Consider the following 19,406-nt stretch of genomic DNA (forward strand, 5'->3'; position numbering starts at 1 on the left):
AGTTGGCTGTTCGAGATGCCTTTATAGACGAGTCATGAGATTGGTCTGAGTTTCTTAATCGAGACAGCCCACAACTTAGAGGCTAGCTTGGGCACAGAACCAGAACTTGAAATCACACAGGTTCCAAAAGTTTAAATTTATTGCGGGTTTCACAGTTTATCCATCTACTGGTAATAGATCTATTTCACCCTTTCACATTGTTCACACTGATGTTTGGGGACCTTCCCCCGTTACTTCTTTACGTGGCTTCCATTACTTTGTCTCTTTCATTGATGACTTCTCTCGAGTTACTTGGGTTTACCTATTGAAACAAAAGAGTGATGTATATGCCGCATTTAAAAATTTTTATGAGTTGGTGTACACCCAGCTTCAAAGTCATATTCAAATTTTCCGTTTTGATAAAGGTGGGGAGTATATGTATCGTGGTTTGGAAACCTTTTTTTCTGACCATGGCATTATCCATCAGGTGGTCTGTGTTGATACCCCACAACAAAACAAGGTTGCTGAAAGAAAAAATCGCCTCCTTCTGGAAGTGGCTCAGTCCCTTTGGTTTACAATGCATGTTCCAAAAACTTTTTGGTCCGATACCTTACTCACTGCTGTATTTCTTATTAATCATATACCCTCCAGTGTCTTGAACTTCAAGGTTCCTCTTGATGTCTTACCCTCACTTTCTTCTTCTTTCTCTCTTCCACCAAGGGTGTTTGGTTGCATTTGCTATGTACATATTAGCAAATCTGCCCGCACTAAATTGGATCCTAAGGCCCTGAAGTGCCTCTTTCTTGGGTATTCCTCTACCTCCAAAGGATACACATGTTATCATCCTCCTACTTGTCGGTGGCTTCTCTCAAAAGATGTCCATTTTTTTGAAACCATACCGTATTTTCAGTCACCTCTTTAGGGGGAGTGTTCATCCCTTGGTGGTGAGGTTGAAGAGGTTCCTGAGTTTGTTCTCTTTCCTTCCTCCTCTCTTGTTCCTATTCCTCCTTTTCAGATTGACAAGGGAAAGAAAAGTTTTGTGGATACTGTTGTTGAGGGGGAGCCTCCTAGTGCACAGGTGAACAGAGAACAGGGGGAGCTGTTGGTGTATACGAAGAAGACCAGCCAAAATCCTTCTTCATGGCTTCCCATAAAGAAGACCTGCCAAAATCCTCCTCCGTCTCCTCATCCTAAGTCTCCATCCATTGAGACAGGTATACCTTCCTCTACTTCCACATCCTCAGACTTAGATCTCCCGATTGCTCTTCGTAAGGGAACACGGGCATGTACTAATCCTATGGCCAAGTTTGTTTCCGATGATTCTATCTCCCCTACAGGTGTTGCCTTCACTGTAGCTATCTCCTCCATATCTATTCCTAAGAATGTAGCAGAGGCTATGGCTGATCCAAAATGTAGAGAAGCAATGAATACAGAGATGGTGGCTCTTGAGAAGAATCACACTTGGGATCTTGTTGAACTCCTAAAGGAGAGAATTCCTGTTGGATGCAGATGGGTATTCACAGTCAAGTTCAAATCTGATGGTATTGTGGAGAGGTATAAGGCAAGACTTGTTGCCAAGGGTTATACATAGATGTATGACATTGATTATCAGGAGACCTTTGCTCCAGTGGCCAAGCATAATTCCATTCGTGTACTTCTCTCAATGGCTGCAAATCTTGATTGGCCATTGTACCAGCTTGATGTAAAGAATGCATTCTTACATGGTGACTTAGAAGAAGATGTCTATATGTACTCTCCTCCTAGGTTCAAGCATCCTGGTGGCAATGGAAAAGTTTGTCGTCTTAGGAAGGCTCTTTATGGACTTAAACAGTCTCCTAAGGCTTGGTTTGAGAGGTTTAGACAAGCTATCTTACAGAATGGATACACTCAAAGTCAAGCCGATCACACATTGTTTATACAAAGCAGGGGCAGCACTATTACAGCTCTCATTGTATATGTTGATGACATTGTGGTCACGGGAAACAATGAGGCTGAGATCTTAAAGCTTAAACTTTACTTGGCTTGACAATTTGAGATCAAAGATCTCGGTCCACTGAAGTATTTTCTGGGGATTGAAGTTTCAAGATCCAAGCAAGGGATCAATGTTTGTCAAAGGAAGTTTGTTCTTGATCTGCTTACAGGGACATGCTACTTAGGGTGCAAACCAGTCTCCTCCCTATTGATCAGAATCACAAACTAGGGGAAGATTGTGGTGAACCTCTTGTAGATGCTGAAAAATATTAGAGATTAGTAGGCAAGCTAAGCTATCTTTCCCTTACCCAACCTGACATAGCCTATGCTGTTGGAGTGGCAAGTCAGTTTATGCATGCACCCAAGATAGGACATCTTGATGCGGTTTACAGGATCCTCAAATATTTGAAGTCATGCCCTGGAAAAGGTCTTCTCTTCTCTAGAAACGGTCACTTGAGGATTGAAGCATACACTGATGCTGACTGGGCTGGATCTATTTCTGATAGAAGATCCACCTCTGGATACTGTACTTTTGTTGGTGGAAATTTGGTCACCTAGAGAAGTAAGAAGCAACCTGTGGTGGCTAGGTCGAGTGCTAAGGCAGAGTTTAGAGCCATGTCTCACGGAGTGTGTGAAATCTTGTGGTTGAAGAAACTTGTTCAAGAATGGGGATTTGAGACTATTAAACCTATGAGCTTATATTGTGATAACAAGGCAGCCATAAGTATTGCCCACAACCCAGTTCAACATGACAGGACAAAGCATGTTGAGGTTGACAGACATTTTATCAAGGAGAAAATAGAATCAAAGACCATCTGCACTCCTTTTGTGAAGACAAATGAACAAGTGGCCGACATCTTCACCAAAGGACTTAGCTCTTATCATGCACTCCTTTTGTGAAGACAAATGAACAAGTGGCCGACATCTTCACCAAAGGACATAGCTCTTATCACTTTGGTTGCTTGTTGGACAAGCTGGGCGTGTATGACATATACCACCCAGCTTGAGGGGGAGTGTTAAGAATAGTAGTTTCAGGGGTATATTTATATATAGCCACATCTTTTATATGTTCTTTCTGTTATTTGTATAAGGCCAGGGGCGTCTGTGTAATTTCCTATTCTTTTCAATATAAACTAGTTTGTCTCTAGTTTGAGACACAACTCTACAATCCCAAAATCGTGTTTGCTCTCTTGGAGCTTTTCTCTCTTCTTCTTCTACTCTAAAACATAACAAGCTTCCCCAACCCCCAATTTTTTTGGGTATTTTCCATGCTTTTTATCAAGTTATTTACATAAGGGTTAAGTTTAATGGTGACTTGTATGTCGTAATTCATCATTCTTCTATGGTACATATGTTTTTTAATGAGGTTTGAAGTACCTCTGTTTTGCTAGTGATGCAGCTGGAAGTTTTTTTACCCCCTTTAAAGCAGTTAGGTAGTACATTTTGGTGTTGGGTCCATCCTAGACTTTTAAGGCTTATTGAAGTTTTTAATATACATTAGATTATTTTCAGGGAATGAAATAGAAAAATACAAGGAGGTCCCATTAGGAATTCAATGATCTGAGGCTTAATATCTCTGCTTGTATGTTTTTTTTTTTTTTCGGGGGGGGTGGTGAGGGGAAAAGTGGCTTTAGGAGCATCAAAGGTTTGAATTTGAATTTTATCTTGACGACAAGGTTTCAACTTTCAAGGACTGTCCAATTCCGTTCAGTTTAGAGAATATGGATCAGGTTTTCTAGATCAGCTTCAATTGTGTCCAAGATTGACCTACAATTAATTGTCTATTCCTGTTAGTGGATCAGGTAATACAATCCTAACCCAGTCGGGAATCGGGATCGGGATCGGTTGTGACTGCTCCAGTAACCAATCCTGATCCTTGCAACTTTGCTTGAGTTGAGGATCACCACAACGAGAGGAGTTCGGATGTTTGGGACATCAAAGGGATTTTTTAGAAGTTTGTGCAATTTTAATCTTGAATTGTTACAATGTCCAATTCCATCCGGATTATCAATACTCATGTTTGAATTGAACATTTTTACATGGTATTATCACATCTACTGATACCTGGTATGTTTTGTTTTTTGGGTGACTATAAAATGTATTAAAGCTCCAAAAAGGGAAACAAAAGTCCATTAAGGACTACAACACAAGCCCATAAAGCCAGCAAGAAACAAGGTGACAAAAGCCCACATGGGCATGTCCAATGCAACACAAAAGCCCACATGGGCTTAAAACAAGAGCAATGAAGCCCATAAGAAAGAAGAAGAGCAACAGCCAATTCCAGGTAGGGTCCCCCAAAACCCTAGACATCAAATCTCAACACAACAACTTCCTAGCCGAGAAGACGAAGTCAGGGAACTGCCAGCAAGAAGGCAACCAAGGCGGAGGGGCGCTGACCTTGCGGAGAGCCATAGCCAAACGGGCAGCTGGCCTAGCGTAGGAGACCACCATGACGGAGGGCAACGGCAATGAGGCTGCCGGCCGAGCAAAGAAGGCTTGCAGCTGGAAGCAAAACAGCCGAAGGTCGAGCGAGCCAAGCGGAACCAGCAGGAGGGAGGCCAAGCAAGGCTGGCGGATTCAAGGCGGCAGGCCAAACAGGCAGGTGGCCGAGTGGCGGTAGGTTGCGAGCGCCGGCGATGCAGACGACGGCAGCAGAGGTGCTGACGAACGAGGGAAAAGCCGAGCCGAACAAGCAGTTGACGGAGAAGCTTGCCAAGCGAAGCGGCTACCGAGCGGGTTCTGCCAAATCGAGCCTGGGATCCGACGGGGTGTCAACCAAGAAGGGCTGGCAACCAAAGGAACGGCAGGCCTAGCAGAAAAGGCGACCTTACAGAGCGAGCGACCAGAGACTTCAGTTCGAGAGCTTCAACCTGTGCAGTTGGTACTGAACATCGGAAGAAAAAGTGGAGAAAGGGGGAGGAGGAGGAAGAAGAAGAGAGAGAGGAAAAGAGAACAAGGAAGGGAGGGAGATAGGGAGCAGCCCAGCCATACGGCCAGGCTGCTCCAAAGCGACGGCCAAGGGTTTTTGGCAGGAAAGAATGCTTTTGGGAACTCTAACTGTCAATGTTAAATCCTGTAATTATGTTATTTTCCATGATTCCATCTTATTATTAATTTAAATTGCAGTTTTATGGGAAAGGTGTTTATAATTTGTAGTGGTAAATTTCTATCCAAATTATTTTTTTTGTAGGGGTAAATGTAGTTGTTTGTTTTTACCAACTTTTGTGTTTTTCTGTTGGTTTTTCCCACAGAATGAGTTGTGCCGAATGAAACTGGATGTTGCAATGCTTGATGAGCTTGTTCACGAGTACTGTGTCTATAGAGGGATTGTGGACTGTGGTCTGGCATCACCATCTGGTGATATTTTGTCACAATTGCATTTTTTACTATTTAATTACCCTTCTATCTGCAAATTATTGTTTCTTATGGAATTATTCTCTAATTTCTCCAGCATCGGATATGCAAACCCTAGGTAAACCTCAAAAGATGTATCAACCAGATCCTGTGCTTAGCTCCCCTCAAGATTCTGTTTCGATCAACATGGATTATCAAACCAGGAATCAGTCTGATGCTGAAACATTCATTATTAGATCTGAAACGAGTGGTTCTCAAGAAGTCAATGGTGGAACTATGAGGACAGATGGGACTGACGCTGAGCTGCGATACACAGATGAGACAACAAGTAATCATGAAGACTGCAGCACTAGTGGGGCACATCAGTCCAAAGTGAGTAGAGGGTTTCAAAGGAGTAGAAGTTATGCAACTGGAGAAAGGAGCAGACGCAAGCGTTGGAGAGGAAGAGTTGAAGAGCTTGAAATTATCTCTGATGATCCTTCTATAGTAAGTGGTAACAAGATGCTTTTCACGTTTGCTCAGACTGCCAGCACAAGTGGATTGGAGGAACAACAGATGTCAGACTTGTGAATTTATGTCTATAATTTTCTCATTTATTTGTTAACAAATTTATCGTTCTGTAGGCTTCGATGAATCATTCTGCGCTTGAGCTTTGCAACAAGAGAAAGGATCATAAATATGAGATTGTGCTGGACATAAAGGAATTAGCTACTAAAGGAATGGCTGCTGAGGTTGTGGAAGAAGTAAAAGCATTTGACCCAAATTTTTTTGTGCAAAATCCTATTCTTTTATTCCAACTTAAGCAGGTAATCATAGTTGTTATATGCAAGACTTGAGAAAATGACAAAATTATCAATGGAATTATCTATTTACCAATTTGAATTGATAGACCAGACAGTATAAACTCGCACTCTAAACTTTGTGTTTGGAACAGGTTGAATTTCTTAAACTGGTCAAGAGTGGTGATCAATCTAATGCACTTAGGGTTGCCTGCTCTTATTTGGGTCCTTTGGCAGCAAGTGATCCAACTTTGCTGAAGCCTTTGAAGGAGACTTTATTGGCTTTGCTTAAACCTAATGAAGATGCTCTAACAAAAGGCGGACCCCTGTCTGTTCTTGCAACGTCACTCCAAGTACAAACTTACTCATTGATAATGCGAGTTTTAACTATTTAAGTGTATTTTTCAGTTTGACTGTTTCCCTTTTATTCTGATTAGCCTCTTCATCTGAAATGCATTTATATCATGCCTATAGACTGAGAACCACGCCTTTTTGTTGGAATGTTGATATATCATATGTCTGCATGCTTTCAGAAACATTTAGGATGTCTGGTCTAGTGAACATCATATTTACCTGGTAACATTGTGACACCACTGTTTTCAGTAACTTTTACTTTATCCACTTGATGCAGTAGCACTTTCATGGATGGACCAGCTTGACTCAGTCTGTAAACCCAGGCCGTGAAGAACGAGCCAACCATGTCCAAGGCTGGATTTTGGTCCAATAGAGATATTTAGGGAATTTTCCTTTTTGTTTGGGGTTATTTCTATAATTTGAATTTTATTTTAGATTAGTATGTCGATAGTAGTTCAAGTCAGTTTCAAACTCTATTCAGATTATGATTAGGAGTAGTTTTGAGATTTATATACATGTAACTCATTGATAGAATCAGAGTTGAATGAGTAGAAGTATTTTTTTTTGGTCATGGTTGCTGGTTCGCGTCGGAGACCACTTGACCGAATGATTGATCCATTTCCCCTCTTCAGCCTCTGCCTGCTCTAATCTGGTACTCTCCTCCCGAGTGTGTTCTTCCATGTTCTATTTCTCTGATCCTTCATATTTCTTCTTGTTTCTAAGCTTGCGGATCTCCTGTAATGGGGGTTAGGTAGGATGAACCCTAGGTTTAAGCTAAGCATAATAATAAAAGTAAACTGGTGGAGGGCCGGTTAAGGAAGAACAGGGGAACTGGGAAGGACCAGAGTTGCAGGAGAGAGAGGAGAGGGGACACACACGCACAATCACTTTCTTGAACAAGCCATCAACTTCAATATTTAATTCTCTTCAATTCTAAACTCTTCTACCGTATTGCATCAATTTAAAGGAAACAACCCAAAGGGGATACTAACCATATCTGAGAAAAGAAACTACCAAAGAGAAACCTACGTAATCTACCCATTTCAAATAAAATAAAATAATGCATCCTAAGTAAATTACCAGCCCTTGCCAGACCAGAAAACCGGTTTAGGACCAGTCCTTAGTTTGGGCCCCCAAAGTGGGTCATGTCGGTCCAGCCAGGCTAAGGTAACTGCATCAGCTCTCCTCCTCTGAAAAGAATTCGGCTCCCTCCATCGAGTTTGGATGAGGTCCAAGAATGCCGTCCGAGTCAACTTGCCGTAGGAGGAATGTACCAGCTGTCTTCTTGAGTTTCATAGATGGAAGGTCTCTCGCTGGGAGGAATTTCATCTCAAGTGCACCATGCTGAAAGGAATATGTATTCTCATAACCACAGTGCTTGGAATTTTTTGTCATACAACCAAGGGCGTCCCAAAAGAATGTGGCAGACTTTTAAAGGGAGGACATCACACTGCACCTGATCAATCAGTCCACCAATGGTAAACGTGAGCAAACACCTTTCATTAATTTTGAAATTGGTGTTGTTCACCCACGCAACCTTGTAGGGATTCGGATGAGGTTCCGTCTTCAAACCCAACTTGCGAACATCTTCAGCGACAACGTTGGTGCAACTACCTGGGTCAATCACCATATCACACAAGTTATCATTGCATTGCATCCTAGTCTGAAAAATACTGTTACGACGCCGATCTTCTTCTTCTTCAGGCAGTGGGAATATTCTATTGGGAATCAAAGGGGATGGGTTTTAGCGGAAGTCGATGAGATGGAGTGGGTTTACAGATGGAAGCAAAGGGAGGGTTAGGTCTGGGTTTCAGTGGGAAGAGGATGGGTTTCAGTGGTTTGAGATTCTTTTTTTTTTCTGGTTCACTGTTACAGTGATGAAGAAGGGAAAGGGAAAAGGAAGATGGGTTAAGGCTATGATGTTGTTGTTGTTGCTGATGTTGTATTGGGTATCATTTTGGAAGGGTGATTTTAAGAGAAGTATCATTTTGTATCATATCAGAGATGCAATATACACTAAAGATCGTATGAAAATGGTCAAGAAATGCATGGAAATGCAGAGCATACAACAACTCAGCCTTTTCCCAACTAAATGGGGTCGGCTACATGGATCGTTGCCCTCCAATCAGCTCTATTCAAGGTCATACTTGATACAAGGCCTAAGCTATGCATGTCTTTCCTCACCAGTTAGGTCATTTTAGGTCTCCCCCTGGCTCTTTTAGTTCCTTCAATATGAATCAAATCACTTCTCAGTAGTGGGGCATCCAAAGGCCTCCGTTGAACATGGACATGGCACCTCAAACGACTTTCTAGTAGCTTATCATGTATCAGAGCTACTCCCAAATCAGCTCTAGGATGATCATTCCTTTGTTTTTCCTAGTTTTACCACTCATCGATCTCAACATTCTCATCTCCGCTACACTGAGTTTATCTGTATTTTACTTCTTAATTGCCCAACGTTCCTCTCCATACATCATATCCAGTCATATGACTATCCTAGAAAATTTTCCTTGAAGTTATAAAGAAATGCATCGATCACACAACACTCCCGATGCACCCCTCCCTTCATCCATCCTATTTTAATTTTTTTGTGAAACATCATCCTTTATATCACCTTCTTTATTTATAATTGAGCCTAAATATCTAAAATAATCACTATGCGGAATCTCACTCTCATCAATTTTCACCACCTCATTATCCGTCCTAGTATAACTGAAGTTACACACCATATACTATGTTTTCATTCTGCTTATCCTATAACCTTTTGATTCCAAGGTTGATCTCCATAAGTCTAACTTGGCATTAACCCCTGCTTTTGTCTCATCCACCAAAACAGTATTATCAGCAAAAAACATACACCAAGGAACCTCATCTTGAATGTCTCCGGTTAAATCACCCATGATAAGTGAAAACAAATAAGGGCTTAAAGTTTATCCTTGATTGAAATCTCAGGGATCAGAATTAGAAACATGATTTTTTTGTGAGTGAAACTTACCCAATGATGGGTGGATTAATGATGGGGGACTTCAAGTAACAGTAGAGCAATGATAATATGAGAACATGAACAAAGATCATCCACCCTGGCTTCTCATTGCAAAGTGTCGACTGGACCGAACACCTGCCCCTTCCTCCTAAGATCAAACACCAAGGAAACTCCATTGGAGAAGCAAGCATGCAACAGCAGCAGTGGTTATTCATAAAAATCGTGGGCTATGTCTATGCCCATGAGTTGCTTTTATAGATATGAAATAGAAAGAGAGGCAACAACAATAAACACAACCTTATACCAACTTAATGGGGTCGGCTACATGGATCCAAAACAAACAAGAAAAAGAAGGGGTAATTTAGAGATGGAGAAAAGAGGGGTTGGAAATGAGATGAGAAATGACAAATGAAAGATGGGAACTAAAAAGAAAAAGGAAGAAAGAAAGAAAGAAAGATGAAAGTAGAGGAAAGAGGCACAGTGCAGCAAGTCAGGAGAATCTCAGCTAAATGGGGTTTGCTACATGGATCCTTGCCCTCCAATAGGCTCTGTCCGAGGTCATACTTGGTGCAAGACCTAGACTATGCATGTCCTTCCTCACAACTTCTCTTGTGGTTATTTTAGGCCTGCCCCTTGCTTTTTTTGCTCCTTCAATCAGGATCATATCACTCTTTTCTGGGGAGTCCCCAGGTCTCCATTAGACATGACCATACCACCTCAAACGACTCTCTTGGAGCTTGTCATTGATAGGGGCAACTCCCAATTCAGTTCTAATCCTCTCATTCCATATTTTATCCCTCTTAGTTTTTCCGCACATCTATTTTAACATCCTCATCTCTGCTACACATAGCTTCCAAATATGACACTACTTAACTACCCAACTTTCAGCCCCATACATCATAGCCGGTCATACAACAGTCCTGTAGAACTTTTCTTTAAGCTTTAAAGAGGTACGTTGGTCACACAACACTCCGAACGCGCCTCTCCACTTCATCCATTTGTTAGAGTTGTTAGAATATCTTGTATAAGGGTAGTTTTGTCATTGTCCTGTTAGAAGACATGACTAAGTTGTATTTTTCTTGTTCTTGTTTTATTTTCTTTTACCTCCCTAGGGAGGCCTGTGTAATTTAGAAGAGTTTATTAATGAAGTAATATATGTGTTGAGAATCTCTTAACACACAACCGATTCTCTCCCAACTCTTCTTCTCTTCTCTTCTTCTCTTCTTCCCTTCTTGTTCCTCGCTGTTAACTCCTTAATCTTCCATTAGAATCGATCCATTGAAGCTTTAACTTGGTATCAGAGCTAGCATCTCTGGTTTGAGAGTCGGCTCAGCTCAGTGGTTGTCTTCTCTTCTCTTTGAAACCCTTTAAATGTAAAAGGGGTTCCATTAGAGGCTGTATATGTGAGATACTATGCTTCCTACAATCTTGGGAGTAGTATTCTTCAAACCAAGTCCATATGGACGTAGTTTTAAGAGCTGCTGAAGTGTTTTGAAGCTTTGGAAGATGCCTGCCTAGCTACCGCCAGCCTGTGAAGCATTTCCCTTGGTTCTCCTTCTTCCCTCCATCTCTTGGAGTGAGACCTAGTGCTTTTGAATCGCCTAGGGAAGCTGTTTCAGACCCCTAACCTCTTGGTTGTTGAGAGGAAGGGTATTTAGCTCCCAACTGTTGTGAAGCATTGGAAGCAAACTTTGTTTTTCCGCCAACAGTGGGCTATTTCAAGTTTGATTCTGCCTTTGGCAGATTGGTTTGCCTTGGAACTTGACTCATTCAAGTCGTATGGGATTGTTGTTTTGAAGCCCTAAGAGCTTGTTCTTGAAGGTGGAAGATTGGAAGACTGTTGCTGCCTTTTTTTGCTGCTGTACAAGTATTAGCAGCTCTGTTTCTGCTTCTTGTTTGCCTTTTTTGAAGCTTGCTACATCGAGTGCTTGTTTGTTGCTGAGAATGGAATGTGTGCATCATGGTACACTTGTTGGATGTTATGAACTGAAGTTCCTTGGCTGTTAGAAGGATTTGGTCTGAGTTATGCTTGCTTTTGCTCTCTGTATGCCTGCCATGGTTTAAAGTATCGACCGATACGATACGATACGGACCGATACGTATCAGTATCGGTCGATACCGATAAGATACATACCGATACGTCTCCTTTTTTTAAAAAATGAACTGTCTCGAATTGTATCGCAATATATCGACCGATACGGGCTGATACGATACGATATGACCGATACGTATCGATACGTCCAGTAAAGGGTGTTGTGGGTGGTTTAATACGTATCGATACGTATCGGTCGATATGGCTCGATACATACCGATACATTACCGATACGTACCGATACAGATCGATACATTCCATAAAAAAATCATTTTCACTCACAGACGCGATACAACTCTTAATCTAACGAAAAAATAAAGGAAACTCTCAACTAAGAGTCTAAAATCTTGCATTTAATCTTGTTTTTTCATACTTTTAAACTAAAAAAACGAATCAAAGAGTGCTACAACATCATCCAATACTCTTCATGGCTATAGACGATTACAACATGTAAGGAACCTCATCTTTTATAACAATTTCAATTTAATGCACTTGTTTGATTATACATTATTCACCACTTTAGGTTTTATGCATGACACTTATTATATATTGCTTGTTTATATTGTTTTTTGTTCCAAAAGTGTATTTCCATGTGTATTTTGATCATTTTTATGCGTATCTGTATTGTTCGATATGTATCTCCGAAACGATACAATACGATACGTCTCTTAAAATCACCCGATACAGATACTTTAAACTGTTTTCTAGGCTTGGTCTGAGCCTAGTGATTTGGTTGATTTAGCACTATTTGTGTATTGGTTTGCCTTCTTTGTTTGGGTTGAGTATACTCCCCACTTGAGCAAAAACACTGTGTTGATTGTTGAAGTGTTTGCCTATTATGTCTACTGTGTCTGGACAAGATTCTGAAGTCAGTGGACCTACTACAGCTGGCAGTTTGAGTAGTGGGTTCCCATCCATGGCTTCCTTTGATAATCCCAACACCCAAATCTCTGTTGTGAAGTTGGATAATACCAATTACTTGGATTGGTCCCGGTCTGTGAAGTCGTCCCTACGCAGTAGGGGAAAGTTGGGATACATTACTGGGTCTATCACAGCTCCTGCTACAACTGATCCAGGTTATCTAAAGTGGGAGACTGAGAACTCCACTGTTATGATTTGGTTGATATTCTCCATGAAACCTGAGATAGGTAGGAGGTTTATGAGTAAGGAGACTGCGAAAGATATCTGGGACAGTGTCTCCAAAGTTTTTGACAGAGTTGGAGATGCAACAAAGGTATATCAAATCCTCCAAAAGATCATCCATATGAAGCAGGGTGATAGGAGTATCTCAGAGTACTACAACTCTGTTATTAGCTTGTGGGAGGAATATGATCACTATAACAACCTTCAGTTGTCCAATTCTGATGATCAGGCAAAGGTCTACAGGAGCCAAGAAAAGGAAAGGATCCTTATTTTGCTTAGTGGTCTTAACCCAGAGTATGAGCCTCTTCGCCTGCAAATCTTAGGCAGATCTCCCTTTCCATCTTTGGATGAAGTGTGCAGCTACTTGCAAAGTGAGGAAACCAGGAGAACCACTATGGATATTGCACCATCCACAGAGAGATCTGCTCTTGTTTCTAGTTCCCACAGAGACTGGAAAAGTGGGGGGAAAGGCTAAGGGCCACCTCGTGGAGATCACCGTGAGCGATTCAAATGTGATCATTGTGGCAAGCTTGGACACACCAAGGACAGGTGCTGGGATCTACATGGATAGCCCCCTGGTATGCGTGGTGGTTCATCTAGTGCCCGTGGAGGCAAGCGAGGGGGAGCTCGGGCTCACTCTGTGACATCTGAGTCTGACCCACCTGGACCCCAGCCGGCTCCTGATTCCCTCTCACAGGATGATATTGCAGCCTTCCGTCGGCTGATGTCTCACCTTGTAGGGTCCGCTACTGGTTCTACCTCTAGAGGCTCTACTACTTCTGCCTCAGCTCTGCAGGTCTCATCTGCTCCTCCTACTACACCTACCTGGATCATTGACTCTGGAGCCTCTGATTACATGATTGGTATGTCAAAGTACTTTGATTCCTGCTCCATTTGCTCTGGCCGGGACAAGGGTTGCTGATGGTTCCCTTTCTTCTGCCTCTGGTAAGGGTAATGTGTGAGTTACTCCTTCTATTTCCCTTAAATATGTCCTTCATGTTCCTGATTTTGCTACTAACCTATTATCTGTGAGTCATCTCACCAAATCCTTACATTGTTGTATCACTTTCTTTCCTTCCTATTGTGTATTTCAGGATTTGGAGACAAAGAGGGTTATTGGCAGTGGGACTGAAAAAGGAGGACTCTACCTTCTTGAGCCACGGTTACCTGCTCAATCTACTGCTGCAGCCTATGTTTGTGGTCGGAATGACCGTAGTACTTTGGAGTCTGTTATGCTTTGGCATCACCGTTTGGGTCATCCCTCTTTTGTTGTTATGAGGAGACAGTTACCCCACTTGTTTACTTCTTTCCCTTCATCTTATGATTTTCAGTGTGAGCTTGTGTTTTTGCTATACATTGTTGTACTTCTTACCCTTATCGTGTCAATAGATCTGCTACACCTTTTGCTCTTGTTCATACTGATGTTTGGGGGCCTTCCCCTATTATTTCTTTGTCTGGCTTTCGTTACTTTGTTTCATTTGTGGATGACTATTCTCGGTCTACTTGGACTCTTTTGTTGAAACAAAAGAGTGATGTTTGTGACGCTTTTAAGGATTTTTATCAACTTATCCGTACTCAGTTTGGTACTCGAATCAAACTTGTTAGGTCTGATAAGGGGGGTGAGTACATGTATGGGGGGCTCCAACAGTTCTTTACCGATAATGGCATCATCCATCAACTGGCTTGTGTTGACACCCCGTAGCAAAATGGGGTGGCTGAGCGCAAAAACCACCATTTGCTGGAAGTCACCAGGGGTCTTCTATTTGGTATGCATGTGCCTAAGACCTTCTGGTCTGATGCACTTCTTACCGCTGCCTTTCTTATTAATCGGATGCCCACTCCACTCGTTGGCTCCAAGTCCCCCCTGGCTCTTCTGTCTCCTCAATCCTCAGTTTCCTCCTTGACTCCACGAGTTTTTGGTTGTGTTTGTTATGTTCATGTCAACAAATCAGCCTGTACCAAGCTTGATCCCAAAGCTCTCAAGTGCATCTTCTTGGGTTACTTTGATTCAACCAAAGGGTATAAGTGATACCATCCTCCTTCCCGAAGGCGACTTCTCTCCAAAGATGTCATCTTCTTTGAGTCCATCCCTTATTTTTCTTCCCCTCAACATTCTGTTCAGGGGGAGAGTACTAGCAGTGAACAGAATGCTGATGTCATTCCCTTTCTATCTCCCTTAACTACCTCCACTTCCCCATTCCTATTTGATATTGGAAAATACAAAGAAGTAGATGTTGTTGATGATGCTGATGCTGATGGTGTTGTTGATATTGATGCTAGTAGTGATGGTGATGCTAGCAGAAAAAAAGAATGCAAGGGAATAAGATTCAAAGAAGATGGTGTATTCACAAGGGGTGAATGCTTGTTAAAGGGAAAAGGGAAGCAACCATGGTATAAGTAACCCTGCCAAAACCCCTCTTTGGATCCACATCCTCAATCTCATCCTCCTCAGTCAGGTAATTCCCCTCCTTCTGAATTAGATCTTCCCATTACTGTGAGAAAAGGGAAGGGAGCCTGTACTAACCCCATAGCCCAGTTTGTTTCTTATGACTCCATTTCTCCTACAGGTCTTACTTTTTCTACTGCTCTAGAGTCTTCTTCCATTCCCAAAAATGTCACAGAGGCCTTATCCGATCCAAAATGGATGCAAGCAATGACTGAGGAAATGGTGGCTCTAGAGAAGAACAATACTTGAATACTAGTTGATCTTCCCAGGGGGAGAACTCCAGTTGGATGCAGATGGGTCTATACAATCAAGTATAGATCCGATGGTACAGTGGAAAGGTACAAAGCTAGGCTGGTTGCAAAAGGGTATAGTCAGGTGTATGGCATTGACTACCAGGAGACTTTTGCCCCTATAGCCAAGCATAACTCAATCAGGGTTCTTCTTTCAGTGGCAGCCAATAAAGATTGGCCAATGTACCAATTAGATGTGAAGAATGCATTTCTTCATGGAGACTTAGCAAAAGAAGTGTACATGCAGCCTCCACCTGGTCTTAAGTGTCCCTCAGCTGAAGGGAAAGTGTGTCTCTTGAAGAAAGCTCTCTATGGCCTCAAGCAGTCCCCTAAGGCCTGGTTTGAGAGATTTAGACAAGCCATTCTAAAGAATGGGTATTATCAGAGTCAAGCTGACCACACGTTGTTTATCAGGAGTAATGGTACAGTTACAGACTCTCATTGTCTATGTTGATGACATCGTGGTAACTGGGAATGATGTTGCTGAGATAAACAGATTGAAGTCTTATCTGGCTAAACAGTTTGAGATCAAAGACCTTGGACTCTTGAAATACTTCTTGGGGATTGAAGTATCTAGATCAAGGAAAGGAATCAACATTTGCCAAAGGAAATTTGTCTTGGATCTTCTGAAAGAGACAGGGATGATGGGGTGCAAACCAGCCACTTCCCCCATTGATCCGAATCATAAACTTGGTGATGAATGTGGCTCTTCTCTTATAGATGCAAGTAAGTACCAAAGATTAGTTGGGAAACTAATCTATCTCTCCTTGACTCGACCAGACATCTCCTATGCAATTAGGGTGGTGAGTCAGTTCATGCATGCTCCCAGGAGTGGACATCTGGATGCAGTGTATCGCATCATTAGATATTTGAAATCCTATCCAGGAAAAGGTCTTCTATTTGCCAGGCATGACCATTTGCAAATTGAAGGCTACACAGATGTTGATTGGGCTGGTTCAGTCTCTGATAGGAGATCCACTTCTGGATACTGTACCTTTGTGGGTCGTAATCCAGTTACCTGGAAGAGCAAGAAACAACCAGTTGTAGCTAGATCCAGTGCAGAGGCCGAGTTTAGAGCCATGGCTCATAGAGTGTGTGAGCTTATGTGGCTGAAGAGGCTTCTTCAAGACTTGAGCTTTACAACTGAAGGGCCAATGAGACTTCATTATGACAACAAAGCTGCCATAAGCAATGCCCATAACCCGGTTCAACATGATCGAACCAAGCATATTGAGGTTAATCGTCACTTCATCAAAGAGAAGCTGGATTCTGGGTGCATTTGTACTCCCTTTGTGAAGACAGGTGATCAAGTAGCAAATATCTTCACCAAGGGTCTCACTCCTAGTCTATTTAGTACCCTATTGTGCAAGCTGAGAATGTATGACATTTATTCTCCAGCTTGAGGGGGAATGTTAGAGTTATTAGAATATCTTGTATAAGGGTAGTTCTGTCATTGTCTTGTTAGAAAACATGACTAAGTTGTATTTTTCTTGTTCTTGTTTTATTTCCTTTTACCTCCCTAGGGAGGCCTGTGTAATTTAGAAGAGTTTAATAATGAAGTAATATGTGTGTTGAGAATCTCTTAACACACAACAGATTCTCTCCCAACTCTTCTTCTCTTCTTCCCTTCTTCCTCCTCCTTGCTGTTAACTCCTTAATCTTCCATTAGAATCGATCCATTGAAGCTTTAACTCCATCCCACTTTAATTCTCTGTGAAACATCATCCTCTATGTCACCTACTTTATTTATGATTGACCCCATATATAAAAAATAGTCACTTTGCGGTATCTCTATTTCTCAGATTCGCACCACGTCATAATATGACTAAAATTACACATCATATACTCCGTCTTCGTTCTCCTAATCTTAAAGCGTTTTGTTTCCATGGTTGATCTCCATAGCTCCAGCTTAGCAGTAATCCCTCTCTTTGTCTCATCCACTAAAACGATATCTTCGGCGAAGAACATACATCACGGGACCTCGTCTTGAATGCTCTTGTTTAGGTCACCCATGATAAGCGTAAAAAGATATGGGCTTAAGGCTGATTCCTGATGTAACCCAATCGTAATTGGGAATTCTTTGCCCAGACCTCCCACTGATCTGATACTATTCACTACACCCTCATACATATCTTTAATTACATCCACATATTTACTCGACACCCCCTCTCTTCACTAGTACATGCCAGATTAGATCTTTAGGGACTCGGTCATAGGCTTTTTCCAGGTCAATAAAGACCATATAGAGATCCTTCTTGCTATCTCGATATATTTTCATTAGCCTCCTCAATAAGTAGATAGCTTCTATCGTGGATCTACCTGCCATAAAGCCAAACTGGTTCACCTATCAAGTTTCTCTTCTCAAACGGGCTTCAATGACCTTCTCCCAAAGCTTCACAGTGTGACTCATTAGCTTTATGCTTCTATAGTTATTGCAGCTTCGGATATCACCTTTACTTTGGTAGATCGGGACTACAATGCTTCGCCTCCATTCATTGGGCATCTTCCTTGTGTTCGTAATCCTGTTAAACAGAGTGGTAAGCCAATATACCCCACAACCTCCTAAGATTTTCTGCGCTTCTATTGAAATCTCATCTGGGCCTGGTGGCTTGCTTGCTTTCATCTTTCTTAAGGCATCTTTAACTTCCGCCACACTAACCTTTCGTACAGACCAAAAGGGTGACCGGCACCACACAAAGCTCGAAAGGAAATTGGGGAAATATCTTTCCTCCCCTCTCGGACACGAAACCGCTTAGCAAACTCGATAGCACCGACATCGGAAATCAACGATTTCAGATAAGATATCGGAACCTCAAGCTTACTAAGAGACTCCTCGTAGTGCCGGGCAACTACTGGATCTCCGATAACCACATCGTCGCCGAGAATGGCATAGTTGGAAAACCTTCTCCCCGGATACGCTAATTCAGCGCAATACCACACCAATACATGGTGAGATAAAGAGAACAAGGCCCAAGAAGAGTAATAACCTAAGGGTTGGCCCAAAACAATATCTATGGTGTGTGATATCTTGTTGAGCAATGTAATCATCCGAGTCATTTCTACTCGACCTATCTCCGTTTATTAGGTCATAAATATGTTCATCCCATCTCTTCACAATGTCCTCATCCCTTACCAACACTCTTCCATCATCACCCTTAATGCATCTCACCTGATCGAAATCTCTACTCTTCCTTTCTCTCATTTTAGCCATATTATATATAGTTTTTCTCATTCTTTTGTGTTTAAGTTGATATAGAGATCCTTATATATTTTTTTTCTCCCTAGCCATCCCCACAATCTTCCTAGCTTCGTTTTTGGCATCATTATACCTCTTTTTATCTTTTGTTTCCTTAGTCCTTTGCCACGTCTTAAAACAATCTTTCTTGGGCTTAATGGTTGCTTGGACCTCAGTTGGATTTTAGGTTAAAGATGCAAATAAGAGAAGGAGGAGAAGTTGGAGGAGAGGAAAGGAGAGAACAAGGGAATGGAAGAGAGATATATTTCGGTTGTAATGCTTGTGTGTGAGATGATTCTCTCCATACCTATATTACTCCACTAACAATACTAAACATATTACATCCAACCCCCTAGGGAGGTAAAAGGTAAGAAGGTAAAAAAGGAGAAATTACAATTTAGGGGAACTAGATAAAGTCCAATTCCTAAAGTACCCCTAGAACATAAATTCTAGTAACTGTAACACTCCTCCTAGAACATAAATTCTAGCCCTAGACCTGGACTATGAAGCTAACAAAGTGGAAGCCGCCACCTCACACCCCAAGGTCCTTCGAAGGTCGGTCCGGGTCAAGGAGAGGCATGCCAGGCATAGTCAGCCCCTGCAGGGATAGTCCATTCACTCCTTATCTTACCAATATTTTAAGGAAAGAAATTGCACCTAAAAGAGGGAAGATTGGGACTGATTTGGAGTTATCTCAGTTTCTAAATAAATAAAGGATCAATCAGCTAGCTAATATATTGGGCTGATTGAAGGGAAGATTGGATTCTTATTTTTTGATTG

General features: G+C 41.8%; 1 protein-coding gene across 3 annotated transcripts in view; it reads left to right on the forward strand.

The window, feature by feature from the left end:
- Positions 1-19,406, forward strand: part of LOC122662056 — an 83,363-nt gene that overhangs the window by 45,426 nt on the left and 18,531 nt on the right. The window contains exons 7-10 of one of the 3 annotated variants that reach the window (XM_043857610.1): positions 5,202-5,307; positions 5,402-5,859; positions 5,928-6,110; positions 6,239-6,436. In XM_043857610.1, coding sequence (XP_043713545.1) covers positions 5,202-5,307; positions 5,402-5,859; positions 5,928-6,110; positions 6,239-6,436 — 945 coding nt within the window. Of the gene's footprint in view, positions 1-5,201; positions 5,308-5,401; positions 5,860-5,926; positions 6,111-6,238; positions 6,437-19,406 lie in introns of all 3 variants that reach the window. The other 2 variants (XM_043857612.1, XM_043857613.1) reach the window with 2 other exon arrangements.

The sequence above is a fragment of the Telopea speciosissima genome, chromosome 5 (genome assembly GCF_018873765.1).
Source record: "Telopea speciosissima isolate NSW1024214 ecotype Mountain lineage chromosome 5, Tspe_v1, whole genome shotgun sequence".
NCBI lineage: Eukaryota > Viridiplantae > Streptophyta > Magnoliopsida > Proteales > Proteaceae > Telopea > Telopea speciosissima.